Genomic DNA, 21,047 nt, shown 5'->3' with positions numbered 1-21,047 from the left:
AAAACTGATGATTACCAAAGAATTTGGGGGCACAACGTAGTGGCCAGAGTCTGAAAGCTGCGTCTCCACCAGAGGTCATGGGTCTTTCAGCAGGACAATGACCCGAAACACACTTCAAAAAGCACTCAGAAATGGTTACAAACAAAGCGCCGGAGAGTTCTGAAATGGCCAGCAATGAGTCCCTGAATCCCATAGAACACCTGTGGAGATACAGTGGGGTCTCGACTTACGAACGGCTCGACATACGAACGTTTCGACTTACGAACTGCTCTCATAGGAATATATGGACTCGACTTACGAACTTAGATTCGAGTTATGAACTCTTCCCCCCCTTTTTTAAAAGCTAAGTCATCTTAGGTTAAAAAGAAAAAAAATCCCCCTCTAGTGGCAGAAGGTGGAATAGCAGCTTCTCATGGACGAAAAGATCTGTCTAATCTGAAGGCCCTGGAGCAGTTTGCAAAAGAAGAGTGGTTCAAATTTCCAGGAGAAAGGTGTAAGAAACTCCCTCGTGGTTACAGGAAGCAATTGATTTTAGTTATTTTTTCCAAAGGGGGTGCCTCCAAATATTAAGTTAAGGGTGCCAATAATTTTGGCCAGTGCATTTTTTGGTTTCTGTGTAGGATTGTATCAGATTTGACTTTTCTTCTCTATTTTTTCGTGTTGTTCCAACGCAAACCAAAGAAATGAACATGTGAGTACCAAAACATTTGCAACTGCAACAATTTTCTGAGAGAAGGGTTGCATTTTCTGACAGAATTGCAAGGGTGCCAATATTTTTGGCCGTGACTGTATAGGAGTCCCAGGGTGTTACCTTCATCATAGAAAGGTAATCTTATATGTAGATAACTGACAGTTGTCTAAGGAGATTATTCACATTGGGTAGGGTATACAGTTCAGGTAAATGGGACTCTCAACAAATCTCAAAGAACACTTGTGGTTTTATTGTACAGGCCAGTACACCAAGAAGAAGGCTGTTAACAACATCCTTGTATTGGTGGTTACAAGAAGCATTAATGACTCACATTATCTGCTGCATTCTATCCCTCTTCTTCAATTTCCCAGATTAAATTGCTCACTTTCCTTTACAGTAGTCAAGCTGACTTGCTAGCTGGACAGAGAGACAATCATAATCTCTCTAAAGAAATGAGATAGAGAGGTCAGCTAGTTAAAAACAAAGATTGAAGTCTGTTAGGGAGTGCACCTGTATGACAATTGCAATGTGAACACAAGAAGGAATGGTGATGCAGAATATGGATGAAGCCTAGTCTGGTTCCAAGGAATGGATCTGTAGTACCCCGAGAGCTGACTGGTGACCCGTGATTAAGTGAAAATTGTGGGTATTGATCCAGTGGATACAGGAATCCTCCTGTACTGTACTGAATGCTAAACTTGTTTTTGTACATTGCTATTTTTTAAACTAAACAATTGAACATTTTTCTTAGTAGATATCTAAGGGAATGCTCACCTAATCACTGGTAATACTGGATGGTGCAGAGAGTGTTGGGAAATGAAAACTGGTCAGTCAGTAAAAGAGGGATATTGACATTAAACGATATAGATAATAACCACAGAGGGAGGAACATAATATAGTCAAACTGAAATTGCAACCATAAAAGTTATTTTCTTGTTTCCTCTTGTTTTCTGTTAGTGCTTACAGACTGCATTCTTTGATTAAATGTACAGTATTTCAAAATGGCATTGTTGTCTTACCATGTTCTTTGGACTCAACTATATGAGCTGAGCATTTTATGTGCATGATGGTTTCAAATCAGAACTAGGCAGACATTTCTGGGGGTCCGTTTTCCATGGAAATGAAATGATAGCTAATCTTCTTATGCATCTGGAAGACAGGAACAAAATTCAAAAAGATCTTGCATTGGGCATATAACAACAGAATGAAATTTAACAGCATGTGAAATATTTGAAGCCTAAAACATACAGTGGCCAGCAAACCCCTGAAAACTGCAGGATTTGAGTAATAAGCAAGTAGTGCACATCTGGGCAGAGAATTAATTGGCACTAGTTTTGTTTGAAAGTCTCAAAAGTATTAACTTGCAGATAGGCAGATAAATGCTGATAGAACCTGTGAGTGATGAAGGTCATAATTGGGACTTCCACAATAATCTTTCTTGCTTTTCTGGAATGCCACACCTTAAATTCACAGTAATATTGATTATTTTTCCTGTTTTCTTGGTTGTTTTGAGTTATTTGAACTCTCCAACAGGACAGTTCAGTGTGTGATATACTGTGGATGTTCCTACATATGCATGTTAGTTAAATTCAGTTTAGTTTACTGAATTAAACAAGGATGTGAATCCTCAACTGTCTTCTCACAGGCAAGGGCAAGAATTGTGGCATGGTGAGGCATTTGCTGAGACCCTCATTTTGACAGGAGTTCTGCCTGTTGCTTTTTTAATTAGCTGTTTAATAAATTAGCTGTTTAATAAAGCTATTGCTTTCCTTAATTAGATGATAAATTCAAGGATTACAGAAGTTAGGTGCAGGTGACAACAAGTAACATTTTGAAGATGCTCAAATTTCATGGCAGCTGAGATGTCTAGAGGGGCGGGGTAAAAATCGAATAAATAAATAAATAGATAGATAAATAAATAAATAAATAAATAATAAATAAATAAATAAATAAATAAATAAATAAATAAATAAATAAATAAATAAATAAATAAATAAAATTTTTATTGGGAAGATAAAAGTGCTGGTTGGGCTTTCACAGTGGCAAGTATTGTAATGTGGTGAAAAGCACAATTCATTTTTCATTCTGAATAAAATTAAATAACTAACTCAGTAAATAACTTAAGGAACAGACTTGTTAATTTTGTAATTCTTGATTGAACATTTCCCTTCCCATGATAATATTAAATAAAATGTTGGCTGTTTTGGGGACTGTAATAATTGTGTTAATAAAGTACAGCTCTATTATAAGAGGAACATGCATGTGTGCATATAGCTGTGATATAGACTTTGAAAGATGACAAATTGAAAAAATATTGACTTGATTCTGGGACAGGCATATGTAAAAGTTTCAAGGGAGATACAGTACTAGGAAAAAGGCACAAAGCACATATTTACATCAAAGATAAACGCCTTGCAAAAATACAGTGGACCCTCTACTTAAGGAATTAATCCGTATTGGAACAGTGGCTGTAAGTTGAAAAGTCTGTAGGTCGAATCTCCATTGACCTACAATGCATTGAAAACTGATTAACCCCACAACTGGCAGTTTTTATTCTATTTTTGTTCCATTTTGGTTTTTTTCTGGTCTGTAGGTCGATTCTCCGGCTGCAAGTCGAATCTAAATTTTGCAGCCAGAGAAGCCTGTAACTCGAAAAGTCTGTAAGTTGAGCCGTCTGAAAGTCGAGGGTCCACTGTATTGTGTTTCTTCTACACTTTTGGATAGAAAGGAATATTATCTAGATTACATGTTCTCTTGACTTGAGTGTGCCAACATTATAAGTAACCTGAACAGGGAATTATAAAGTCTTGCAAGGTTCCCTATTTTCAATCAAGAACCAGATAAAGAGTGCCCCTCCTGGTACATTTAATTTGAATAAAATGTCTTTAGTGTCTTGATTGATTGATTGATTGATTGATTGATTGATTGATTGATTGATTGATTGATTGATTGATTGATTGATTGATTGTATTTGTGCCCCGCCTATCTGGTCAAACGACCACTCTAGGTGGCTATAAACTATTTATAAAATGTAACACATTTTTACAATCAATAGAGAAGTTATTCAGGATGAAAGAAAGAAAGAAAAGGAAAAAAGAAAAGATATAAAAGGAAAAGAAAAAAGAAAATGAAATCAGTCTTTTCCCTTTTATAAGCAAAGCATACAAACGAACCTCATGGCACAGTGGTTAAAATGCTGTACTGCAGCCAAAACTGGGTTCAATCCCAGGTAGCCAGCTGAAGGTTAACTCAGCCTTCTGTCCTTCCAAGGCTGGTAAAATGAGTGCCCAAATCTCTTGGAGGGGGGCAATGTGTAGCCTGCATAATTAACTTAATTTAACGTAGAGAGTGCTTTAAGCACTATGGGGCGGTACATAAGCATAATGCTTTGTTGTTGTTTTTTCCTGTTACTCAGCCCTGCTTATGGCCATAGCTTACTTTATTAAGTCAACAAACCTCATTTTGGTTTCCCTTCTTTCCTGTTGTCTTTAACTTTTACCCACATTGTTTTTTTCTATTGAGTCTTGCCTATCCACTGAAAGTGCAATCATCTCAGCTTAATAATTTTTTTTTTTTTTTGCTTCTAGAGAGGTTTTAGGCTTGATATGATTTAGCCTAAACTCTTTCTAAGAGCAAAACCTATTTGTCTTTTGGGTGATTAATGTTATCTGTAAAGCACCATATTTCAAACAATTTAATATTTTTTGCCTGTTTTCTTCACTGTTCAGCTTTCATAATCATGCATACGAACTCGGACTATGATTGTGTGGATGATATTCATATTGATCTCCAGTGAAACAGCTGTATACTTGAGAGTGTAGACTAGAGTAATAGAATAATGCTGTTCTTAGGGAGGACAGATATATTGGAAAAACAGGGAACAAGAGAACAAGAGAAACCAAAACTGACCCAGTACATATGAAAATGCATTCTGGCTTTGTTCTAAAACCTGAAGTTCTATGACTGAAATCCTATTTTCTTAAGCTATGTTTCATAAGTGTGATGATGTCATCAGCTTGGAATTTTTTTTAGAAATTAAAATTTTCCTACTTCTCTCCTGAGGGACTCACAGTTCCTATGTAATCTGTTTCATTGTCAAGAACCCAGTGAGGCCGTGGGATGGGAGGAGGAAGGCTTTAATTAACAAATCACTGTTGCTGGTATGACCACTGACAATTTTCAGTAATTTTCAGTAATTAGATACATCCTCCTCTTGTCCTAGATTCCCCATGAAAAGGATTCAATGGGAAGTGTGCATGTTTTAGGACAGAAGTAAAAAAACGGTTTATTTCCAGAAAATCGTTGCAGTTGATGACTTCATGTATAGATACAGATTTCCTTATTTGACCATCAGTGTTTAACAAAATGCCCTTCTTAATATGCCAAACTACCTATGCTTGCACTATATAACTTCAGATTTATTTTGGAGGAATTACTAGAATAAAATTAGTATAGTTGAATGCCTAAATCTAGTATTGCTTCTATTAATGATTTTGTAACTTTATAACATCTTTCAGCACATTAAATTTCAGTAGTCACACTTTTATTGTCTTTTCAAGTGAAATATTATCTGTGAGTAATCTTGGCCTAAACACAGTTGCTTGTCTCAACTAAAATAGGTACAATTCAGCACTTGATTTGTTGACTGAAATCTTGTTGTACAACTTTATGCCATGCCAATTTTTTGTAAATTAGAAATTTCCAACTCCATCCCAAAGTGTTCTGAGATTCACTTGGGATCACTTGTGGGATAAAGTAAGGGGTACAGAAGGTAAAGGGGATATGAGGGAAGAAAAAAGGTGGGGAAGGAGAACACAAAATGTACTGACATCCAGTCTATTCATGTTGCAGTGTCAACTCGACTTTCCACTTTTCTTCTATTTGATTGCCCTCCAGGTTTTAACTTACATTTACATCCTAGTTTTAATCTATGTTATTCAAATACTATCTGGTGACTCAAGCCATTTATATAATAAATCCCATCGTTCAGTTGCCTTTTGTATTGGACAGTCTTTCAACACTTCTGATAAGATATCAATTTCTGCTGCTTCCTGAATCTTCTCAGAAGTTCCTCTTGTTTCAGTATCACTGATTTCTTCTAATTCTTGGCATAAAGAATTCTGGCTGCAGTGACTATATATATAAAACTAAGTAGTTCTTTGTCTTACCTATATTGTGTGGTATAATACTCAGAAACAGTTCTGGGGTTAGTGGAATCTTACACAGCAATATTTTTTGTAACAGAGTATGTACACCTATCCAAAATTGTTTCGCTACTCTGCAAGTCCACCACATATGGTAAAAACTTCCCTCATGTGCTTCACACTTCCAACATTTGACACATCTGTATAAATCTTTGATAATTCTTCTGGAGTTATATGCCACCTGTAAAACCTATTCTCCTTGAAATTAACAAATTTTGTGAGCTTTAAATTATCTTGCCATATTTGCAACCATTGATCAATATCAATATTATGTCCTATATTTTGTGCCCACCTAATCATTCATTGACTATTTCGTCTTGCATTTTAATTTCTAAGAAATAATCATACATTTTCTTAATTACTTTATCTTTTGAACCCAGCAGAAGTTTATCAAATATCGTTTGTTCTAGGTAAAAACCCTCTATTTTATCTGTTCTACACCTAGATTCCACTTGTGCTCTGGCACTTGGGATCACTTTTGTTGTGCGGAAGGTATTGGGGCTGTGTGACAAGGGAGGTAGTATTTCATTTCCAAGAAAAAAAGAGAGCTGGTGATAAAATCACCAACACTTTTGGAAATAAAATACTACCCACAGCCCACAATGGCTTCACCATAACAAAAGGAATACCAGGGAAGTCTCAGAATCTTTGGGGGAGGAATAAGAATGGTTCAATTTATGAAAGAACACCATCAGCCTTACATGACATAAACATGTGCAACAGCATTTCAGCCAATGTAGGTCAACACCTGTGTGAATTCCATTTATTAAGAGTACTGTATTTGGAAATAGCAGTTCGATTCAGGATCTTTGGTGTAATAAACTGAAATGTATTAATTAAAATAACAAGTTTTACTTCTTTATGTTGAGTAGGCTAATGTCAAAATGTAACAAGTCTCCAAAGGAAATGTTCCCTTCACAATGAACAGTCACATCTTCATAACATTTCAGGTCACCTTCCAATGCCTTGATCATACCAATCCTGGGAATAACTTTCTGTCCAGTTTTTGTTGTGTGCTTTTTCACAGATAGCATAGAATTAAAAAAGAAAGAAAGAAAGAAATATTGGGAAAGACAGTTTTAGAATTTATGCTTGAATCTTTTTTAATTTTTAAAAAATCAATGCTGGTATGTACAGGGGTTAATTCATTCATTTAAAAATAATTTTACCCAGCCTTTCTCCTTAAAAGGACTGTGACAACCCCAGACCTACTGGGATATGCCACAGTTTCACTAAGCTGCCACCAACCATTCCCTATAAGAAGTCACACAGACCAGGGATGGATTTTTAACAAATAAAGGAATAGGGTTTATTTAAATAACACACAGGGAAAATAAAATGATCAAGTGAATAAGATACAGTAACGTGGCTTAGTCTCAATCATACATACACCAGTTTGGTTCACACAGAACACCTTTAAATAAAGCACAGACCCTGAACCTATCAGTTCTGGCTAACCATACAGACACCTGAACCTATCAGGTTGGTACTGACTGACACACAGTAGTACCCTGTCTGACACACAGACTCCCACACCAGCTTCTTCTCTCAGCTCTCCTCCAGCTTCTTCTTTCAGCTCTCCTAACTTCTCCACACAAACTCCACATATATATACAGTACAGCCCCTCCTCCTGATGTCCCGCCTTCCACTCCCCATAGGATGGAACTTTCCCTCCAAACCCATGACAGACAGGTAACATCAGTGCTGTATGTAACACCTCCCCTCTTTATAAGTTGCTTTGTAGGGGGAAAGCTAAGGTGCTTTTCTCCAAAAAACAACCTGGATCCAAAACATAAAAAACAGTTATACATACAATACCATACTTACTCTAGGATAAACATATCAATTAGGCATCTAAACATTTACCATTTACAATACATCAAGTTACCTTTATTCATACAAACCAGGTATATTTAATAACCAGATACATTTAACCTTTGGTCACCAAAATATATACATAGTCCATGTTTCTTTCGCCGTCTTCAATCTTCAGGTCTTCTTGACAAGGCGTCAGCAACACAGTTCACTGACCCTCTGACCACCTTCACTTCAAAGTCATAGTCTTGCAGGTTTAAAGCCCACCTCATAAGTTTACTATTGTGGGTTTTCATTGTCTTTAACCATTGCAGTGGTGAATGGTCAGTGCACAGAACAAAATGTCTTCCCCAGATGTAAGGCTTGGCCTTCTGGATCGCGTAGACTATGGCCAGGCACTCCTTTTCCACGGTTGCCAAATGTCTCTCACCTTTCTGGAGCTTCCTACTCAGGTAGGACACTGGATGCTGGTCACCATTTTCATCCTCCTGGCAAAGAACTGCTCCTACCCCGCTGTTAGACGCATCAGTGTAGATGATGAACTCCCGGTCGAAGTCTGGAGCACGCAGCACTGGATAGTTGATGAGCGCCTCCTTCAACCTCTGGAACGCCTCCTCACAGTCGCTGGTCCACGGGATGCGGTCATCAGTCTTCTTCCGCGTCAGATCGGTCAGCGGAGTCGCCATCTTGCTAAACCTCGGGATGAACTTTCTGTAGTAGCCCACCAACCCAAGAAATGATTTGACTTTTTTCTTGGTGTTGGGTCTGGGCCAATCACGAACGGCTTCTATCTTGGCCTCTAGGGGTTTGATCACTCCTCCCCCTACTATGTGACCCAAGTATTTTATTTCTGGGCTACCCAGCTGACACTTGCTCTCTTGGCAGGGCCTAGGCCACAGCACTTCCTCCCCCGGGTTAAAGTGCCTCTCCCTGGCTAACTGGTCATCCCAAGCTTTCTTTCTGTCCTTTTGAGCTTGCAGGGTCTCTGCTGCTAGCTCTAGGTTTCTCTTTAGGTCATTCCTTAAAGAGTCTATATATGTCACAACGTCTTGTGGGTCATCCTGGGTGATCTGCTCCCAATTTTGTTTGATCAAATCAAGGGGCCCTTTCACCCTTCTCCCAAACAAGAGTTCAAACGGACTGAACCCGGTACTGGCTTGTGGCACTGATCGATAAGCAAACAAAAGGGATTGCAGCTTCTGGTCCCAATTGTTTGGATTCTCTGCCAAGTAAGCCCTAATCATGCGCATTAGAGTCCCATTGAACTTTTCCGTTAACCCATTACTTTCAGGGTGATAGGCAGTGGTTTCCTTGTGTTTAATTCCACAGATTTGCCATAACCGTTTCATGAGCTTCGATGTAAACGATGCGCCCAAATCTGTGATTATTTCTGAGGCAAATCCCATCCTGGACATATACCCCACCAAGGCATCTGCCACTGTGTTAGTTTCAATGTTAGTCAAGGGAATGGCTTCAGGGTACCTCGTGGCATGGTCCACAATGGTGAGAATGAACCGGTTCCCCCTCTTTGTGGCCTTGGGCAAAGGTCCCACAATATCCACCCCTATGCATTTGAACGGAGTGTCAATCACAGGCAAAGGGCACAACTTTGCTTTGGTCCTGTCACGGTTATTCCCCTGCCTCTGACACACATCACATTGTTTACAGAACTCCTTGATCTGCTTCCCTATTTCAGGCCAGTAAAAATTCTGTGTGATTCTCTGTTGTGTTTTGTTCACCCCTAAGTGCGCAGCAAACATGTCAGAGTGCCCCCTTTTTAAGATCATGGGGCGATACTTTTCAGGTACCACCAGCTGACTCCTCAACTCTCCCCCTTTTGAGATATTCCTCAGGGTCTCTCTATATAAAATTCCCTTTTTCTCTCGAAATCTCACTGGGGTTTCAGGTGTTAGCTGGGCGTCTGTTCAAAACACTTTTGGAGAGTGGCGTCTGCCTTTTGCTCTTGGCCAAATCGGCTGTCGGTGGTTAAGGTGTCCACCACAGCTTCGGAACTCCCCTCTGCTTCCGTCTCGGGCTCGACAGTACCCCCCTGAACTGTCCCCGTGGTGGCTTGTGAACGTGTAATCACTAGCACCCGTTTCACATGTTCAGCCAGGTCATTTCCCACGAGCACGGCTGCTGGCAGAGTCGATGAAATCGCTAGCCGCCAAACTCCCCTCCAGCCGTGAAAGTTCACAGGTACCTCAGCTACTGGCAGCGAGACCACCTGTCCCTCAATCCCTGCCACCTTTATGCTCTCATTCGGGATTATATACTCCCTAGGAATAATATCTGGATGGCACAGGGTCACCTGGGAACAAGTATCCCTCAGCCCCCTATACTGATGGTCAAGTATTCCTACGTCCACCCCTGCGGTTTCAAACAACTGCGAATCTGTTCTCACTAGCAAGCAGCGCTTGACCTCCACAAGAGGACCATTTTCCCCAGCCTGATCAGCAGATGTATCTGTCCCAGATTGAGTAGCCATGGCAACAGGCTCCCTCAGTGACAAGGAGCTTTGCTCTTTCTGGACACAGAACACAGCTTTTGGCTTGGTTCCACTCAAATCATGAGGCACATTTCCTTTTAGCTGCTTTAATTTCTCACACTCTGAGATTAGATGGCCCTTTCCTTGACAGAAATAACATTTTCTGCTGTATTTTGAGTCTTTCTCATCTTGTTTTGGTTTTCCCTCCAAAATCTGAGGTCTTTGTTTCATGTCTGAGGGCTTCCCTTCACCATGGGCCCCTCCCACTTGCTGGTTTTTCCCTGGTCCCTGAGAGTACTTGCTGTAGGTTTCTTTAGGTTTACCTATCGATTTCCCCTCACCTAAGGGCTTTCTTATTTGGGAAATAAAATCTGCGATTTCGGCCGCCTCTGCCACAGATTTCGGTTTCCTTTCCCTCACCTGGAACTTCAGTTCCCCATGCAGGACTGAATAAAACTGTTCCAGCGCTATCAGGTCTTTGAGCTGCTGGAAGGTCTCTGTCCCCTCCTGAGATAGCCATTTCTCTAGCAGCCTCACCAGTTGGGCCCCCACTTGGGTAAAAGTCTGCTCTGGTTTCTTGGTGAGTGACCTGAATCTTTGCCTCAGCTGTTCCGCATTTATCCCATGTCTGGCAAACACCAGTTTTTTAAACTCTGCGAAATTTTTCATCAGTTCCTCTGGCATCTCTGCATAGACTTCTGCCAGGCTGCCACTGATTAAAGATCGCATGATGGTCATCTTCTCAGTTTCCCTTACTGAGAAGTCCACAAACGCTCTTTCCACGAGGGAAAAGAACACCTCAGGGCAATCTCCCTTGTGGTATACAGGGAATTTCTTCAGGTCAGTTTTAGACAATTGGCCCCCCTCAGAATCCCTATTGTTATTATTGTTCTGATTCATCAGTTCCAATTTTCTTAACTCAAACGCCATTCTTTCTTTCTCCAGAGCAATTTTCTCTCTCTCCCATTCAAATTGTCTTTGTTTCTCCCTTTCCTGCATTTTTTCTCTCTCAAATCTTTCCTCCATTTGCCTCACCCTCCGTTCATGCTGTTGGGCTATGAGCATTTTCCTGAGTTCTGGGTTCTGCTCTCCCGTGCTCTCATCCTGCACTGCGCCAAATTCATCCTCAGAACCTTGGTCTACCTGGGGTTCCCTCGCTTCACCCATTTCTGCCATTTGGCTTCGAGTCAAGGGCATAATCCCCCCCAGAACAGGCTGCTTTCAAAAGTCAAGCCTCAAAATAAAGCGACCACTTTTTTTTTCTCAGAACCAGCCTTCTATAGATTGCTGCTGTTCTTCAGCACTAACTTGCAACTGTTGCCAGCCAGAGTCTACCCCCCTCTGCTAGGCCTCTCAGCAGACAGGCTAGATCACTGCTATTTCACACAGCTTTGCCTCAGCTTTTTCCCGCCAAAACAGGTTGCCTCAGAGCTCCCTAATCTAGTCCCACCAATCTGAGGTTACACGTTCTTCCACTAGCGTACCTCCCCGTGAGGTAAGCCTAGAAGATTACCTACGCGCTCTCAGATTGTCCCTGACTAGACCCCCCTTGCTCTGGGCACACTTGCCAAGGCTTTGCTGTACCACTGGACAACTGGACCAGTCGTATCCCACACGCTGGACACCAATCAATGTGACAACCCCAGACCTACTGGGATATGCCACAGTTTCACTAAGCTGCCACCAACCATTCCCTATAAGAAGTCACACAGACCAGGGATGGATTTTTAACAAATAAATATAATATAATTTATTGTCATTGTAAGTATATACACAGTATACCATACAACGAAATTCACAATATATAAAGGAATAGGGTTTATTTAAATAACACACAGGGAAAATAAAATGATCAAGTGAATAAGATACAGTAACATGGCTTAGTCTCAATCATACATACACCAGTTTGGTTCACACAGAACACCTTTAAATAAAGCACAGACCCTGAACCTATCAGTTCTGGCTAACCATACAGACACCTGAACCTATCAGGTTGGTACTGACTGACACACAGTAGTACCCTGTCTGACACACAGACTCCCACACCAGCTTCTTCTCTCAGCTCTCCTCCAGCTTCTTCTTTCAGCTCTCCTAACTTCTCCACACAAACTCCACATATATATACAGTACAGCCCCTCCTCCTGATGTCCCGCCTTCCACTCCCCATAGGATGGAACTTTCCCTCCAAACCCATGACAGACAGGTAACATCAGTGCTGTATGTAACAAGGACCGAAGGCAGCTTACACAATTAAAACACAATATCTAAAAGTTAGAAGCAGAGTGTAGCCGCACACTTCTGCTGGATTTTTAAAAAGCCAGTTTTAATAATCTCAGAACAAGGGTAAGCAAAGTCCCATGACAGAAGATCCTAACAAGAACAGGAGTCCAAGAAGGGTGGGAGCTTCCGAAAAAAGAAATTCGAAAGGCACAACTACAAACAATTCCAACAAGAAAAAAAGAGAAAATGACCAGTGTGGCTTCACAAAAAGCTCAGGGACGACCTAAAAACTTAAAAAAAACATGTACAGGAAGTGGAAAGAAGGCCAGGCCTTCAAGGATGAGTACAGACAAGCAGCAAGGAAATGCAGGGATGGCATTAGGAGGGCAAAAGCTGAGAATGAGCTGAGGTTAGCTAGAGAGACTAAAAGCAATTAAAAAAGCATTCTTCAGGTATGTGAATAGCAAAAGACAAACAGACATACTGACACAGCTCCGCAATGGAGATGGAAAAATGATAACAAAGGACAAAGAAAAGGCAGAGATGCTCAATTCCTATTTTCGTTCAGTCTTTTCCCATAAGACAGACTATGAACTTCCAAACAAATTGGAAGTGCGGGGGGGGGCAGGATTGCAGCTGGAGATAGATAAATAAATAGTCAAGGAATACCTTACCACCTTGAACGAGTTCAAATCTCCAGGGCCAAATGAACTACCTCTGAGAGTACTGAAGGAACTGGCTGAAGAACTCTCAGAACCGCTATCCATTATTTTCTTGAAATCATGGGAAACGGGTGAAGTGCCAGAGGACTGGAGGAAAGCTAATGTTGTCCCTATCTTCAAAAAGGGCAAAAAAAGGAACTACAGGCCAGTCAGCCTGACGTCAATCCCAGGCAAAATTCTGGAACAGATTGTAAAGCGGCCATTCTGCAAGCACCTAGAAAACAAGGCAGTAATAACTAGAAGCCAACATGGATTTGTCAAGAACAAATCCTGCCAAACTAATTTGATCTCATTTTTTAATCAGGTCACCTCCCTGATAGACAGAGGGAATGCCGTAGACATAGTATATCTTGACTTCAGTAAAGCTTTTGACAAAAGTACCCCATGATACCCTGATTAGCAAGCTAACTTAGGTGTAGGCTGGATAGATCAAATGTCAGGTGGATACACAATTGGCTACAGAATTGTACTCAGAGGGTGAGGATTAATTAGTCCTTCTCTAACTGGGAGGAGATAACAAGTGCAGTAATCCAAGGCTCAGTCCTGAGTCTGGTGCTCTTCAATATTTTTATTAATGATTTGGATGAGAGGGTGTAGGGAATGCTGATCAAATTTGCAGATGATACTATTGGCGTGGGGCCAAAACTCCGGAGTCTTAATGAGGCACAGGCCTCAAGAAAAGTTCCTAGAGTCTGGTTGAATCCCACTTTAATGTAAGCAAAGCAAGAGACTTAGGGATTGAGTGACTTAGAGATTTAGACGTGGGGAGAAAACAACATGAGAGAGTTCTTAGTAATTAGAATACAGTGGACCCTTGACTTACAGACGGCTTGAGTTACAGACTTCTCTGGCCGCAAAATTTAGGTTTGACTTGCAGCCTGAGAATTGACTTACAGACCAGAAAAAAACCAAAATGGAACAAAAACGGCCTGTTACGGGATTAATCGGTTTTCAATGCACTGTAGGTCAATGGAGACTTGACCTACAGACTTTTTGACTTGAGAACCGCCTTCCAATACGGATTAAGTTCTCAAGTCAAGACCCCACTATATATTATATTGATTATGGCAAAACATATATACATATATAGAGAGCAGGGTACATTTGGCATAGTAACGTAGTTATCATTCAGAGCATTGACATAGAAGTAAATGACCACCAGACTTACTGCTGAGTGGTAAGGTCTGTTCTGTCTCAGTCACATTTATACTCAGAACAACCAATCACATTTCTCCATTTATAGCTGGTCTTGTCGGCAATCAAGCAATGCATCATCTTGCTTCACCTGGATGCTGTAAGTCATTACATTGGCTTTTCTCTACATTGTGACTCTTGCACTTCATTTACAATATTAAAATTTAACTCCCTGTTCATAACCACAACAAAATCCTGACAGATACAAAATTGGGTGGAATAGCTAACACCCTGGAAGACAGAAACAAAATTGAAAATGATCTTGATAGGCTGGACCACTGGGCTCCAAATTATGCAACAGAATGACATTCAGCAGGGGTAAGTGCAGAGTACTGCACCTTGGAAAAAGAAACCAATTGCACAGTTACAAGATGAGGGATACCTGGCTCAGCAGAACTATGAGCAAGAAGGATCTTGGAAGTGTCGTAGATCACAAGCTAAATATGAGCCAACTGTGGCTACAAAAAAGGCAAATACTATTTTAAGCTGCATTAATAGAAATATAGCTTCCAAATCCTGCAAGGTGCTAGTCTCCCTCTATTCAGCACTGGTTAGGCCTCACCTTGAGTATTGTGTCCAGTTCTGGACACCGCACTTCAAGAAGGATGCGAACAAGATGGAAGATAGAAGGTGACTGGGAAATATATGCAGTGATAAGGGGCAGGGCACCTGCCAAAACTATTAGAACTAGGAAGGTTCCAAAATATTTTGCATAGGGGCAGGATAACCCATGTTTGTGAGTGCTACAGATGACACTTAAAGAAACATAGTTTCATGTAAGGAACTTATTGCTGTACCCTCCAGAATGGATATATTTTGTAATACTGTAAAGCATTTAAAAATAATTAAAGCATTGTTCTTAAACCCATTTACCTGGAAGTAAGTCTCACTTGTGTGCAGGACTTATTTCTAAGTAATTACATCCAAGACTGTCCTGTAAAAACAGATGGATTCATGGAAATGCCGTATCAGCACAAAGACTGTAAAAGCACAGACAGAAATTGTAACACAGCATTAAATGGCAGAGTTAAATGCTGTGAGTTCTAGCAGCTACAGTTACACTCAACAAGGAAAATAGAAATAAAAATGCAACAACTAATTTGAACTAAATGATAAAGAGATGCAGTAACATCATCATAGGCATCCTTCAGTCTTGAAGAGACTATGGTAGCGTGCTCTGTATGGAGGACTTGGAACCGTGTCTAGTGTTTTGATGCTGTACGCAAAGCTGGAGTAACAACAGCACTGCTAATTAAAACAAAACAGACACTGCTAATTAAAACAAAACAGAATTATGACTTGGGATAGTAGGTGTACATTCAATGTTTTTTTAGCTGAGGTAATGGTACGCGTATCTCAGTTTTTGGTGCAGAGCCAGAAAGTGGTTCACAGTGTTGTTAAAAACCACAGTATTCCCAATACCTGGGAATTTGATTAATCATTCATTCGATCTTTATTGTGCGGTCACAGACCCGACAAGGAATTTGATTAAATGAATGATGACATTGTTAAAAGTCTGGGTAGAGAAGACACAGAGTAGTTCCTTAAGAAGAATGCAACACAAAACTTTAAGCTGGCTTTCAGAATGAATGAACATTTAAAAACATTGTGAAGATATGAAACAGAAAACAATTTAAAATAGTCGTTCTTAACCTTTGGCTTTCTAGATGTTTTGGATTACAAATCCCATAAGCCCCAAACCAACTTAGACAATGCTAAGGGATTCTGAAAGCTGATTTCCAAAACACCTGGAGGACCAAAGCTTAGAAGCTACTGCTATTGTAAGAAATCTCGTTTACTAAGCATGTAAACATCCTCTCCCCACTTACACAATTTTCACTAATTCTTAAAGTGGAGTGCAGTGATGCTGTAACTCAAATTTCCAAAAAAACAAACAAACAAACAAAAAAAACCCAACCCCAAAACAAAACACCTCCCGTCTTCATGTAAGGTGTTGGATACTGCATACCATGAGATAATGCTTTAAATAGCACTGTGGTTCATGAAATGACTTTTCAGGATGGGCCAGGATTACTGAAGCATTGTATTATTGACCTCAACTGGGAAGCCTGGAACAAGGCAGTGGTCCATCTGTCCCCCCTCCCCCGCTTTTTCTCAAAAGGGATAGTAATCTGAAATGAGAAAAAGTGAGGTGAACTTCCCATGGGTGAGTTCTTCATTCACTCTTTCTCTGATGGGGTGATACCAACATAACTTCCAGTGATTCAGTGAGCCTACTCTGGTTACAACTTACTATTGGATTTCACCTTGAGGGTGTAAGGACAAGAGAGAGGAGACCACCCTTCAGCATTTTGAGCAGCCACCGAGAAAGCTAACTCTCATTTTCCCACCAAATGTGCCTTGATGATAATGCAAAAAAAAGATAAGGGTGTCTCACAAAGATGTTGCCATTTAGGCAACTCAACTGGGAAGATATGTTTTTTCAGAAAGTCATGAAAAATGTTGTAGATCTTTACACTTAACAACTAGCAACCTGTTTTTTTAATGAGTGTTGAATTCATTTTATATATGTATTTTATGGATGAGTTTTAAACCGCAGTTTTCCTTGTAAGCTATGAGCACTCTTGAGTACTAAAGTGTAAGATATAAATCCAGTAAACAAGCAGTCCTACCTAACTCAGGACAATGTAGGTCAAGCACTCTGGATAACAGAGATTCCTTTGGGTGGGAAGGTCCCCATTTATGAGGTGTTGCTATCCTTTCTCACTCTGATCTTTTAAAGATTAAGAACCACGATGGAAAAAATATAGATTTCTTGTGCCAAAATTATAGGCTTTCTGTACTGGAGTCTTGCTACAGAAACAGCTTTGCCACTCATCTTCTCAACCAGAAACACTTATCAGCATTTGAGTTGATAAAATATATGGCTAGAATGAACACTTGAGAGTTGCATTGTTTGACAAACATGGGGCTTAGTCAAGTTGTAAGTCCCAACTAAAGTAAATCCATTGAACCAGTGGAATTTAGCAAGTCCTATCCATTCAGTGGGTCTGCTCCGGTTGGGACTGACAATTGGATTTAGCCCTTTTATTATAAAATGCATTGTATATTGATATAAAATAATTAATAATTGGAACAAACCTGGATTAATATGAAGTTCTCACTAAGGCTTGTGATTTTGTGAAGCTTTTCAAATAATATGTTACATTAATCATATTTTTATTTTGTTTTCTCAATAGGGAGCAGCCCTCAAGATAGCCCTAGAAATTTCTCTCCTAGTGCCTCAGCCCACTTTTCTTTTGCACGAAGGTAGGAGAATATGTTTAATATGTCATAATTACCAATGGGAAATCATACTGTGGACATGTTTTTATAATGCTTATGGAAGTCACAAGTATCATTATATATCTCATTAAAAAGTAGTTCAGTTTCTTTTGATTTTCAAGAAGTGTTTCTTAGTAATACTGAGTTCATGTAATCTCTATAATCCAAATTCTATACCCGTTTGATATTCTGTATCTACCAAACTAAGAAAATCCACTTGCTGTCTTCATAGTAACTGAACGCGACTTAGAAAGGCCAGTAGAGTCTGTAAATCTACATTTTGAAATGTTACTAGTTGGTGTATTGACATCTGTCACAATTTTCATTGTGCTCACTCTGGCATCTTGAGAAGGAATTATTTGCAAAGCAGCTATGCCACAATTGTGTCATGTTGCATTATGTATAGTAACGAAATAGTAATTTGTGTTAGCAATTTTCCAAACCAGTTTCTTCACATACAGAAAGGACAAAAGACTCAGTTGGGGTGGAGCACTGTGTCTGTGAGAACACGCCAAAATACATTGTCTCTAGTATGTCATTTTGTACCACCTTTAATTAAGTTGCAAGATTACGTTTTGAGTCACCCAAAAGAGGGCTACAATTGTTGCTGTCAGTGAACAGATGAAGATGCTCTTATAATGGAATGAAACCTGGAAGATGTGGGGAAGGAAACCAGTGTTAGAGAATGAGTTTCTTTATTGGATTGAGAGGAACCCAAACCTCTGCAAGGAGGGCTACAGCAGAAATTTTAAGGACTAGTGATTATGACAGAATTTCTGTTCTATTAAAATTTAATTTTCATTGAGAAAGCCCTCCCTGCTTTATAACAGTGGTTCTTAACCTTTTTGAAAGAAACGCCCCCTTGAGCCATTGAGGAAGTTATCATCGCCCCCCTCCCTGAGGTGATGATATCCTTCCTTCCTTCCTTCCTTCCTTCCTTCCTTCCTACCTACCTACCTACCTACCTACCTACCTACCTACCTACCTACCTACCTACCTACCTACCTACCTACCTACCTACCTACCTACCTACCTACCTACCTACCTACCTACCTACCTACCTACCTACCTACCTACCTTGTCTCCCTCCCCACCCGGGTGCGAGGCAGCGCTTCACGGGGCGAGGATGAGGTCCCAAGAGACCCTTTCCTTCCACCCGATCCACACTCAGTGCTCCCCTAAAGGAGAAAGGTGAGACGTGGCAGGTAGAAGGAGCTGGATCATCTGGCGGCAGCAGCAGCACCGGATCTACTGCCAGCACTGCGGCTGCAGTCGCCTTCACAGGTTTGTCTTGCTCCAGTGCCCCCCTACCGCCCCCTTCTGTTCTTTCACCCCCACACCGCCCCTTTTCGTTCTACCGCCCCCCTGAAAAATGAAATCGCCCCCTGGGGGGCATTATTGCCCACGTTAAGAACCACTGCTTTATAAGACATCTTTCCCTTCACTTCTGTGTTGCAACAGTGTCTTTGCTACTTTGTTTTCACTGCTTGTTGAGTGTGCTAGATGTCTTAGTGCCACTTTTTCTGTACAGTGCACGATATTCTCTGTCCTGTTCTTTATACAATTATTTACTTTGTATATTTATGTACTGTCTGTCCATCAAAAGAATTCAGTCAGGCTCATGGTTCATTTCAGTCTTATTTTGTCGAAAACACTGAACTTCTCCCCCACCCCCTTTGGTGCTTTGTTTTGTTCAGCAGCATGGGATACCTACCTGCCCCCTTACCATTGACCCTGTCATCTCCCAATCTGGTCCTGCTGCTGCATCCTCCACCATCACCACCACCATATTCAGAGGCAGCGGGCCCGGCCTCCCTTCCCGGAACTAGGCCTGCACATGTGCCTGTCGCCCAGCTGATAGGCCAGTGCATATGCAGAGGCAGCAAGCTGTCTCCTTGAAGCCTGGCCTGACACAAACTGCAAACCAATTCATTTTTTCTAGGGGTTCACAGCTAACCACAAATTAGCTCAATCCATCATTTTTCTGGTTTGTGCCAATTTCTAATTACAACAATAAAACCAACAAAGGGAACAGTTAAAAACAATACAGCAGGGCAGGTGTACATCATATCACAATCTAAAAAGACATGTTTCTGTTCTCTTCTTAAAATCAGTCAAAATAGAAGCAGATTGCAAATCTGCAGGGAGTTCACTCCACAGTTCGGACTCACACAGAAGGTCTTCTCCTGCATGCTTGTTGTGTGGGCCTCAGAAATGTTTCTTAAGAGGGCCTTTTCTAAAGATCTTATGATCCAGAGAAGCTCATTACTCTCTATAATACTGCTACCATATTAGAAAGCTCATTACCACTATAATACCATGACCATAGTAGAAAGATTCTTCAGTAGAGAGACGCTGCCTGAAATATAGCCTAAGATAAATGTGAGATTTCATTTTTGCACTATGTTGTATGAACTAGAGATGGGCATGAACCTCAGTTCAGAAATCTGGCCCAATTTGTTGCTGCGCTGTCCCTCCTCTATACTCTCCCATTCCTCAGGCGATGCATGCTTCCTCCTCATCTCCCTAGCATGACTACTCACTTACCTTTCGCAGCGACTATTCCTTCTCCTGGCTCCTCCATCAGCCAGACACTCAGACAGGGCGGTGAGGCAGGGACTCCTGCAGCGCGGCCTTTCAGTATGCAGTTGACGGAGAAGGCAGAAGAGGGAAGAGACACTGCGAGAGGCGAGTGGGTAGTCATGCTGGGGAGGGAGGGAGGGAAGCGCGTATCACCCAAGGAATGGGCGAGTATGCAGGGAAGATGGGAGGGCACTGTGCCCACACAACACCTATGTGAGCACAGCAATGAATTGGGCCAGACATCCGAACTAAGGTTTGTGCCCATCTCTAATATAAACACTTTTTCGAAGTGTAAGGGAAGGACAGGCAAAGTAATAAACTGATAATGTGGAGGGGAAGATTAGACGAGCCATTCTCTGTTGTGCACTTTCAAAGGCAAAGAAGCAAACACACAAATACTAATGAGCAAATGTTTCGGGCATTCTGTTCCTGAATCTATGCCAGGGCTTGTTTGGATCAGTCACTTTTTCTTCCTGGTGCTCATCCAGTCTTCCCTAGTAAATTTATCCTTATTTCTCCCTGGAAGAACAGTGGGATTGGAGCAGTTACCTTACTTTTTCTTGCACCATTTTGTCACAGTATTATCAAATATTGCATTAGCAGGACAATTATATAAAACATATAAGAAGTACCCAAAATGTTCTGCTTTAGACATCTGTTAAGGACCCATCTTTTTCACTCAGGCTTCCTTGAACTGGCTAGGCTGTCTAGTTTGAGAACTGTATTTTGAGCATTTAATTTTAAATGTTCTAATGCAGTGGTTCCCAAGCTTGGGTAACCCAGGTGTTTTTGAACTGCAATTCCCAGAAGTCTTTACCACCAGCTGTGCTGACTGAGGTTTCTG

At 40.8% G+C, this 21,047-nt stretch overlaps 1 protein-coding gene across 16 annotated transcripts in view; it reads left to right on the top strand.

Annotated features, from left to right (window-relative positions):
* MAST4 (microtubule associated serine/threonine kinase family member 4) overlaps positions 1-21,047 on the top strand; it is a 329,916-nt gene that overhangs the window by 224,912 nt on the left and 83,957 nt on the right. For all 16 annotated transcript variants that reach the window (XM_072992693.2, XM_072992692.2, XM_072992691.2 and 13 more), the window contains one exon: positions 17,536-17,605. In XM_072992693.2, coding sequence (XP_072848794.2) covers positions 17,536-17,605 — 70 coding nt within the window. The remainder of the gene's footprint in view (positions 1-17,535; positions 17,606-21,047) is intronic.

This window comes from Pogona vitticeps, chromosome 2 (assembly GCF_051106095.1).
Source record: "Pogona vitticeps strain Pit_001003342236 chromosome 2, PviZW2.1, whole genome shotgun sequence".
Lineage (NCBI taxonomy): Eukaryota > Metazoa > Chordata > Lepidosauria > Squamata > Agamidae > Pogona > Pogona vitticeps.
Note: the sequence above shows the minus strand (reverse complement) of the source record. Positions and strands in the feature narration are given on the sequence as shown.